Source organism: Haplochromis burtoni, unplaced genomic scaffold (genome assembly GCF_018398535.1).
Source record: "Haplochromis burtoni strain Fernald_Lab_line unplaced genomic scaffold, NCSU_Asbu1 Contig_19, whole genome shotgun sequence".
Lineage (NCBI taxonomy): Eukaryota > Metazoa > Chordata > Actinopteri > Cichliformes > Cichlidae > Haplochromis > Haplochromis burtoni.
In genome coordinates this window covers 3,346,706-3,356,659 of record NW_024582380.1, presented here as the reverse complement: position 1 = coordinate 3,356,659, position 9,954 = coordinate 3,346,706, and the positions used below count along the sequence as shown (strand labels likewise).

Below are 9,954 nucleotides of genomic sequence, written 5' to 3'. Positions count from 1 at the left end.
TTATGTGTTTGAAATACATTACTGGTCAAAAGTTTAGAACACCCAAATTTCTCTGTTATTTACTGCAATTTATGTTGTTCAAGTCCAATGAACAGGTTGAAATGGTACAAAAGTGTTGAACTGCCAAAGGTTTAAAAAAAAAAAAAAAAAAAAAAAAAAAAAAAAAAAAAAAAAAAAAAGATAAACAAATAAATGAATGAATCTAAATAAATCATGAAACAATCTTTAACAAAAGAAAGAGATAATGCGCCGAGGGTTCATGAAAACACCCGATCGGTATGACCAACGAGTAAAGCTGGGGTAGTTTTAGTGGATAGAAAAATCATGAGCAACACCTGTAAATCAGTGTTAAATTTCTTGCAGCAGCTCCACCCACAGCCACAGCAAGCAGTGGTTCCACCTTTGACCCCAAATTATTTAAACTGGGTTTTTATACGTAGGGTGGACAACCTGCACGAAATGACACTGTGTCACATAAGGTGAAGCATCTTCAGATATGGGTTTTTGTAGGCCACCTTTTTTAGGAAGATTTTAGCTTCACGATAGAAAAACCACATTGACAACATTAAGGTTGCATAATTGCACAGCTAGTCTAAAGTGCACTCTGATTATCTTGGCACCGTGGTTGTCCTTAAGAATTTTCCTTCACATCCTGCCTTGACCTGATGTTTTCCATTAAGGTTGTTGGAAAGTGTTCAGGGAAAGCTACATTAACTTTTTGGGGGGTTTTGACTGTCTGACTGCAACCCAAGAATTGAAAATAATATAGGCATCCATATTGGAAAGGTCAATAATATCCAAACCCACTAATGCAACGGTTTGCCTGCAGCAAGCACGGATTTAATAAAGCTGAATAATATTTGTGGGTAGTGCCATTAACATCAAAGCACAATGCTGCAAGAGAAACATTCAAACATAACATATGCAATTACATATGCATTTTGCTACTCAAGTCCTGCAGGGGATATGGAAAAAATTCCTACGTGTCGAATAAACACAGATTTCTGAATACATTTATTTACAGCCAGCAATGAGAAAATCTAGCTAGGTCTCACTGTTGTTAGTGTGGGAACCAACCTTTTAAGGAATCCTGCTCAGCCCTCATAATGTCAATCAGAGAGTTCTCCAGAGATTGCATACTGAAACCATCAAAGGACCGTGTTCTCTCCTGCTGAAAGGAGGGGAAAACAACAATTAGCTTCCTCACGTCCCAAAATCACCATCTAAAGCAGTATAAGCTGTGAGATACCCATGATGCTAATAAGTATTAAAAGGAGAAATAAAAATTCATTTTTCCCTGTGGTGACATCCAGCACAGAGCACTAAACAGAAAATGGAGACAAACAAAGTATGTTACAAAGTCATCTGCATTCGCTTGTAATGTGACATCTTTCCACTGAATCTGATAGCATCTGATAGGAAGACACACTGCATAAAATGAGCCGGTGAGAGAGAGAGAAAAAAAAAAAAAAGCTACTTTCGGTTTTACCACATTGCAATCAATACAAATTCTAACCAAAACTGAGGAGAGTTGGATTTTTAAAAATTCTAAAAACAAAGAAAATCTGTGAGCAACACACAACTGGTGATAAAGACTACATAAGTAAAAGTGTGTCACTTTATATAAAAGCATATCAAGTGTGTTTAAAGCTGCAGCAGAGCGCAAGACAACTCGAATCAGGACAGTAGGAAACCCATGTGATTAACCAGATGATGAGACAGCTCTTTTAACCAAATGATCTAGATAAGATCTCAGTACACAATAAGTTTGAAGTCATCTGTTTAGCTGGCTTGCCTGTCACATCTCCCGTTTTGCTCAATGGTTCATCTGTTACATTTGATACAGTTAAGCAAGTATGACAGGATTACATACTTAATTAGTCTGTTAAAAATACACAAAGCACATATACAATCACAGTCCATATCTGTTCATCATTTCTCACAATACCTACTGAACTTACTTAATTTAGATATTGAGTAATTCCCTTAACAACAGCCTGTGTTTTATTTTAGCCTGTATGCCTACCTGGAAAGGATAAACACTGTCATTGCGGCTCATGCTGTCCTCCACCCAGCCCTTGTGGTTGATGCCAGAGCTATTTCTGGGGAACTTTTGCAAAGGAACCTGGAGAAAATGTTAATAATTGTATGACAAGTCTCTTTTATATCAGCAAATGCAAATATCTACTATGAATATACATAGTATGAGATTAACCATGACAGCTCTGTCTACCTGATTGTTAGGGAAGGACTTCTTCAGTGGCGAAATAGAGTTCAGGCCTGACATCCCGCCGCCGACACCCCGTCGGTAATCCCGAATCCCCTGTGTACCTCCCCAGCCACCATACCCACCTGGGCTCCACGAGGTGGATGTGGGAGTGGAGGGGCTCTGGTAGCTTCCCCAAGGGGAGGGAGGTTTGTTCTGGGTAGGAGCAAGGTGGGGCAGCTGTGTAAATGGTCCAGTGCGATGGGGATGTGGAGGGAAGGAAGGCTGGGGTTGATGAGGGCTAGCTGGGGAGCGCCTGTGCTGCTGTGGAACCCCTTGTCCCTGGGGATGGTAGTGCTGAGGGTGAGGTGTGGGAGGGTGATGCTGGGAGACTGGCCCAATCTGTGGGGAGAAACTACCTCCTGCTCCAAAGCCAGGGCCAGCATGGTGGGAGAAGTTGTGGAACAGCAAATGTGGTCCATTAGCATTGGAGCCAGCGGGACCAAAGAAACCTCCAACGTCTTCCCCAACCACAGGAGACTGGGTAGATGGGACAGCAGGAGACCAGTTGTTGAAGCTGGTCAGAGAAGATGAGGAAGAAGTGGATTGTGCACAGCTTGTACCCATTCCCAGGGTGTCCTGGTAGTCAAAGCCACTTAGCACCGGAGACTCCATCCTCAGCTTCTCCTTGCCAGCACTGCTCTCCAAAGTACCCTTCTCCAGGGAGCCGTCGTCAGGTAGAGCTCCCTCAAGCTCTCCTAAGCCTCCACCGGCCTCCTGCTGGCCTGGAGACAGGGCCTGAGGCTGGGCCTGGACCTGAGATTTCTCCTGCATATCCTGGAGGTCCAAGGCCTTGGACTTTTCTGACTCCAGAATCTCATCTTGCATGTTAGTGTGCGGGGTTACTGCAGGGAACAGCCAAGCACTTCCCCCATTGGTAGAGCAGGTGTTGTTTACAAAGGAAGGGGGGCTGGGGGGGTTGGAAGGGTGGTGAGAGTGCTGGGGTTGCAGGTGAGGAGGGATCCTTACAGGGAAAGTAGATTTGTTGCCACTGCCGTTCTTCACCAGAACTCCAAACCCGTAGTCCCCCATTTAGGACACCCAGTAAATCTTAAGCTCACTTTTGACTTACTCCGTCTTCTTTATCCTAAAATGTGGTAGAAAATGTATGACAAAATTTCAAAAGATTGTTAGAGTTGGCACCTAGAAAATAAGAAAAAAAACACACACACAGCCTTGCAAACGCAGTAGATGTGCTTGGGCTGCACCCTGCCTGGTCTTGTGATGCAATCAATGAGATTAAATCATTGACTCGCTTGGCTATGGGAGGCCTCAGATGAAATATAACACTAAAGCAGGAAGGCAACCACGGAAAAACAAGCGCAGGCAGCTAACAGTCTAAGCTTGTGAAGCTGACGTCTCCAAAAGGTCGTTACGCAGCTAGCAGCAAGCTAACAGCTGCTCCGCCACCTTCCATGTGCCCCATTAATCATGCAGTCACTTTTAAAGTACGTTTATGCATTGCAGGCTAACCACGAACGCTCAAGAGTCACGGTGACCAACACCACGAACACCTACCGAATGATCTCCCTTTTCCAAGCAATGACCTCCCGATAAGCAACCACTTAAATACAGGAAAATGTTGATGACGTCTCCAGTCTGTTCTGAATCTAGGGTAGTTCCCTTCACCGAGCCGCTAGGCTAGGATAATAGCCGATAACCGCAGAGACGTTGTAGCATACTGGCACAGCAGCCAGAAAGCAATAAACCAGTTCATTCGCTGCAACGTCTCCTCGAATTTCCGTTAGCGTCAAAAACCTCAGAGTTTTTCGCGACGTGACATGTTGGAACCGGTGTGTGGCTCTTTAAACGACCTCGTCTGTTTCGTGTCCTGTATGTTCAATGTCACACAGCCTACCAATCCTTGTCATCATTTCTACATCCCGAAATACCGTGACGCAATTTCGACACCTACTCCAACGTAACGACAGACGTGTGTAAGCGTCGACATGTCGGGCATAGCTACCTTCAGTTCGGCGACATGACCTTATCGTTTAGATGTTGCCATATTTTAGCGTTTTTTCCTTTTTCTGCATTTCCTATGCAGCCGGTGTAAATGGTCTCCACTCTCTTCTAGATGACAGCTGGACCAGTCGGGAGACACTTCCGTCTACAAGCCCTGCCCCTAGCTCCAACAGCTAGCCAGTGTGTGTCAGGATTTCCCTCCGTAGCCCCGCCTAAACAACCCTAGCTCTATTAGCTGATTGGCTAATTGCTAAGAGGAACCACCCATCATACGCCTTCTCGATGAATGGCAGATACACCCAAGACGCTCTAGTCCCAAATAAGGATGTCTTGAAATTGTAGGGAAAAGTATTTTATATAAGGAAAATTATCTGTATATTTTTTCTGTCTAAACCACAATGGAAGAGTTAAAAAAACATATTAATAATTTCAGTGACTTTTAGGCTTTTAGAGTAAAAAGCCAGTATTTGCAACCACCTTTTTCAAATGCAGATGAGATTATTTGGCTAAGCAAATGTTTTTAGTATTATATTGGCCCTGAAAAGCAGCGTACTTTGGTAGCAATAGATAGATAGTAGGGAGATTTTATTGATCTGCTACAATCCCTATCCACAGCATAGTCCCGCATAGCAATCTCGTTAAAATAAGCTGCTGCTATTTTCAGAATGTAATCGAGCTTGAGAGGTTCATTCATTTCACTTTGGCCAGTTGTCCTCTGATCATGCCATCATATCATACCTTCACTTACTAGATCACATTTTTACACAAGAATGTCATCTTCTACACCCATTATCCTCCTGCAAACCAAAAGTTTACATAGTTGTTTAATTTCCCTCTGGAGAAGCTGATTCATTAAATGGCCATTCAACAAGAGATGAAAGGTTGTCCTGTTCAAAAGGAGTGCACTTGTTTGCACAGCATATACATTACACTTGTGGTAGTAAAATTACTTTTGTTTAGGCTAAACCTACTCAAGAAAAACAGGGCTTGTTTTTTTAAGAACACGTGTGCTTACATTCATAACCTTAATGGTTTTTATAATAGTATCCAAACAAGCAGACATAACTACTTCATTTCACTTCCTTTCCAACCAGATTACAAGTTAATGTTTGCCTTTACAGTGTTCCTAAACCCCCAAGGCAGACCCACCCTTCATTTGTAAGTGCTAACAGTAGTGACACACATCACTTCTTCCCAACCATGTCCTGCAGGGCCTGTTGGGTTGGTTTAACAACACTGCATTGTGGGTTGAGCTTTTGGAGTCTTGTGAAAAATAACAGGCAGCTGATCCGAGTGTTATTAGTTCAGCATTATATTAATGTTATATTATTTGTGTGTTTTAATGTATGCTGCACATTTTGTGCAACCATCTGCTACGCCATTGTGCCCATCAAGAGGTCAAGCAATATAAATGGTATCATTTTTTCTGTCTGGAGAGCAACATGCTCTGTATTGACAGTATAAGAAGAGGTGGAGCCTTCAGCTATGAGGCACCTCCGATTAGGCTTAGAGTTGTGTTATTTGGTAAACATTATAGTTTAGGTCGGCTCAGATGACCCTGGATGATCCCTTAGGTATGCTGGTATAACTCAGGCCTCATATGCTATTTCCACATTACTATTACATGCAGTTATCTTTGTGTCCTCTCTTGTTGGTCTTTGTCCTCTCTATCCTTTCTTTCCCTGGAACTTTTTCAGGTATTTCTGGCTCATTTCTGTCCTGGCCCGACCAGTCTGCCGAATGTTTATTAGTAAAGCATGTATTTTCTTCAAAGTTAAGGCCAGCGACCACAATTTCTAACTGCCTCAAGATAACTGTTGTTCTGAATTACTGTTATATAAAAAAACTGACCTGAATTAAATTTAGGTAAAGTGAATTGCATCGAATTGAAAGTGTATTGAATATTTCCAAATGAGAGTAGGCCTTGCTGCAGAGGTTTCATGTGTTTCATGCAGCTCAGAAAATAGATTGGTGTGTTTGACAGCTGTAGCACACACATACAGGACATCTGTCTTTTTAAACCCAACAGTAGAAGGAGGTGGTGTGCACACTTTAACCCCAGATGGTTCTTAAATGATTCATCCATGAAACTTGGGCACCCAGTCATTTATTCATTAGTTCACATTGGAGCACACGGGGCAGACGTTCACAAAGCGCCTGGAACCAGCTTTCTCAGGTTTCGCAGCTCGGAGGCACATCCTCTCTTGCTTCTGTTCAGTCTTGTCTGAGATATGACTGTCGCTTCAATATTGACAGAGCTCAGTTGCCATACCAACCATGAAAGCTGGGAGATTTCTGGTCCAGTCAGCAGCCCATTGTTTGTCCAGGAGGTCATCCATCTCTGACTCAAAGCATGGTTGTAAAAAGCTTAGCGTGGCACCGCATAATCTCTCTCATGCTCTCTAATCCTGTTTGACGCCACACCGTACAGTTAATGCTAGCAGAAATGTTTTATATGCCACATAAATATAAAATCAAAAGTAGGGAATATGTTCACTGTACATACTGATATGTGACAAATGAAAGAAAAAACACAAACCCCCTTGATCGCTACTAACTTGATTTGGGTCCACTTGTCCCCTTAGAACAGGGATGGGCAATTACTCTTCCCAAGGGGTCACATGAGAAACTGGGTCTGTTTTGGAGGGCCACACCAATAAGCTGAAATGCTCAATATAAATTATTTATAAGCTTAGTGGTGTGACCCTCCACAACAGTCCAATTTTTCCATGTGGCTCCTTGGGAAAATTAATTTCCCTCCCCTGCCTTTGAAGAAATCCTCACTGCAAATCAGTTAAAAGAAATCTTTTGAATGACAGTCTTTATACTATGATGAAACATTTCTGTTATTACGGGAGTTATCGCTTCTGGAATCATTTTCTTTTAATCTGAATGATAAGAGGTTTCAACATATAGTTTGATAAGTATGAAGAAAATGGCGCAATGGCCTTTGGAGTCACAATTATGGACTGACACATTAGTCAGCATGCTCTACCATCAATATTATCACTGGCAAAAAACAAAGTCTGGAAACTGTCCACATCTTACTTGGATAAGCAGTTAAGAAAATGGAAAAATAGAAAACTGGAAAAATAGAAGTCTGGCAGAATTAATACCACAGTGCATTAGACCTGTTCTTGAAACACACTGTGGCCCAGCATCTTACCTCTTGGGTGTGGTATGAACTACATATGAACATATGGAGAAGTTTAACATATAACATGCAATGATCTGAAGGTGACTCTTCTTTCTAAAGAAGGGACATTTTATGATTTGCAATGAAACCTATATTAAAAAACGAAAGACACATACCTATTTGAATAAAAAATAAATAAAGTGCAAAAACAAGATACATCAATGAGGTTGGTATCAGACATACAAAAACTCACGATGGTTTAAATCCATGTTTTAAGTCAGAAATTAACTTAAAGCTAATGAAGAGGTTAAAGCTGTATTCACATTCTTGACATTTAGACTCTAATCCTGGCCTTATGACAACTTCTCTGTATGCTGCCGATGTCAAAGTAAAATGTAAACCTGGAAATATTTTGTCTTTATTTCTTTCATCTATAAAACAATTTGTAGTTTCCTTTGAGAATCTCAACTTTTAATAATCAATCACCTGCTTCCTCCAGTTAGTTTTGTGTCAATAAGCAGAGATGTCGCCACCAAGTGGTTAATCCCTATCACTACCAACTGAGAAATGCAGCAGTGCACAGTGTGCAAAGCCGAATCACACAGAACTGCAGAGTGTCCATATCTGAATTAAGCCAAATTATATAGTATCACAGACATGCTGCTGCCTTTCTCCCCTGCCACACAGTAAGACAAATGGAAAAATAGAATACAGGATTTGTGTGACTACCACCTTTGTGTATGACCTACAAGTGACTTTAGAATGATTTTGAGCACCTGAATAAAAGGTGAAAGTCTACCTTTCAAATCAGAGCACTGTCTAAATGTTTGGTGAGGCAATGTACACTGTTGGGCCTTCTCATAAAAACTGACACCCTAAACCCAGCCCCGGCATTGCATACAATCCAGAGCTGCTGACGTAAATGTTTGGGCCCTTTCAAAAGAGAGGATATTTCCAGTCCTTGAAACTTTAAACACAGTCCATATTTCACTGTCAGAAAGGAGGCAGCAAGTCAAATGAGAATAGGGTGTCTTTTAACCTGTGGGTACACCTGAGACGTCAAGGCCTTCTCTGCTAACGTACTTAGAGCTGAGTAAATGGTTTGCCTCTGGTGTCTGTTTGCAGTTTTATGCAACTTTAACATTGATAAAAAGAAAGAAAATTGCCTTGAAGAACACAAAATGCAGACAAAAATATTTTAATGAACAATGTTCATCTGACTTAAAGAGTCCAAAGATACTTCAAGGGTTATAAACCCAACATCACCCAAGTAAGTTACAAGTCTCTAGATGATGTCCTGTAGTTAGAAGCAGTGAAAGCAGAGACTTTGTGCTTAACAGAGGAAAACCTGTGATGTAGTTATGGAGCACTAAGAATACAGGAAACCTGGTTAGTTTTATTTTCCTCTGAACACATACAGGGCAAAAAAAGCCATTCAAGCCACTATAGTATTACAAAAAGCCATATCAAACCTAATGACAGAGCGCTTAACAGATTGTCACGTTACAAACATACAGTACATTCTCATAGGATTAGCTTATGTCTTATGCTGGGATGTCACAGGAATCCCAACTTCCACAAAAAAATAATAATAATGATAATAATAATAATAATAATAATGATTAAAAAAAAAGCCTCAAAGTTGCACTTAAGATTGTGTCTAAATGAGTGGGAGAATAAATCTTTATCTTTAGTATGTAGTAAAAGGAGAAAAAACTGTGAAAAAGCTTTAACTGAGCCACAAAATCTGAACATGTCTTTTTTTTTTTTTGCACAAAGCACTCCTCAGCATGTGGTGAAATGTGTTCATAAACTGCACTTCCACAACTGAAGCATGTGACTGGCCTGAAATGGTCAAAAATCTGCATGTCTGTGCCCTAAAGGAGGAAAAGAAGAGTCCTCAGAGAAGGAAAGACAGAGTGAATCATCACATTTAAGAAAGAAAGAAAGAAAGAAAGAACATTGGGCTCGTCTCACTCCTTGCTCCACTCGTCTCTGCCTCTCTGTTTTGCTGGCTCTTGGCTGTGACCCAGAGGAATTCTCTGGTGACCTCTGTAAATATAACATTTAGAATAACAGCGCCAGAGCCCCCGTGTGTGGACTTAACCCAGTTCCTGGGTCCTCGCTGTGTTGCTTGCGGCTCTAACGGGTAGAATAACAGGCCTTCATGTCTGACCTAGGTATGGGACCAGAGATGAATAAGGACTAATTTATAGGGGCCAGGAGATCTGGAGGGTTTCTGTCAAGCCTCTTTCCTACCCACTGGGACACCGAGGAAGGGCAGCATGGCTCAACCTGGTTCAGTGAGGATGCAGGCCTTTTTGGTGCCGTCGTCGAAAGGAAATCCAGGCTGCTTAAAGGAAACGGTCTCTGGCTAGAGGGTGACTACTGAGCTAATGTGGTCTTATTTCTCAAGCTGCACTGGTCAAACACAAACCGACAATGCAAAATCCGAGACTTTGTGGCTCAACACCTTCGCAAAATAGCTTTAACATTAAAACCTCCCTCATGACACAGTATAATCGATTCAATTAAAATCACAGAGAAGCGGTCACGGTGGACATTAATGACTTTAGGCACGCTGATG

At 41.6% G+C, this 9,954-nt stretch overlaps 1 protein-coding gene and 1 long non-coding RNA gene across 4 annotated transcripts in view; one reads left to right on the top strand and one right to left on the bottom strand.

The window, feature by feature from the left end:
• LOC102313511 (cytoplasmic polyadenylation element-binding protein 4) overlaps window positions 1-4,440 on the bottom strand; it is a 10,360-nt gene extending 5,920 nt beyond the window's left edge. The window contains exons 1-4 of one of the 3 annotated variants that reach the window (XM_005916415.2): window positions 4,233-4,440; window positions 2,234-3,353; window positions 2,027-2,125; window positions 1,078-1,171 (exon numbers count right to left, since the gene is read on the bottom strand). In XM_005916415.2, the coding sequence (XP_005916477.1) occupies window positions 1,078-1,171; window positions 2,027-2,125; window positions 2,234-3,298 (1,258 nt within the window). In that variant the 5' untranslated portion in view covers window positions 3,299-3,353; window positions 4,233-4,440. The other 2 variants (XM_005916417.2, XM_005916416.3) reach the window with 2 other exon arrangements.
• The window catches only part of LOC102313314, a 26,230-nt gene that overhangs the window by 4,029 nt on the left and 12,247 nt on the right, over window positions 1-9,954 (top strand). The window lies entirely within an intron of this gene.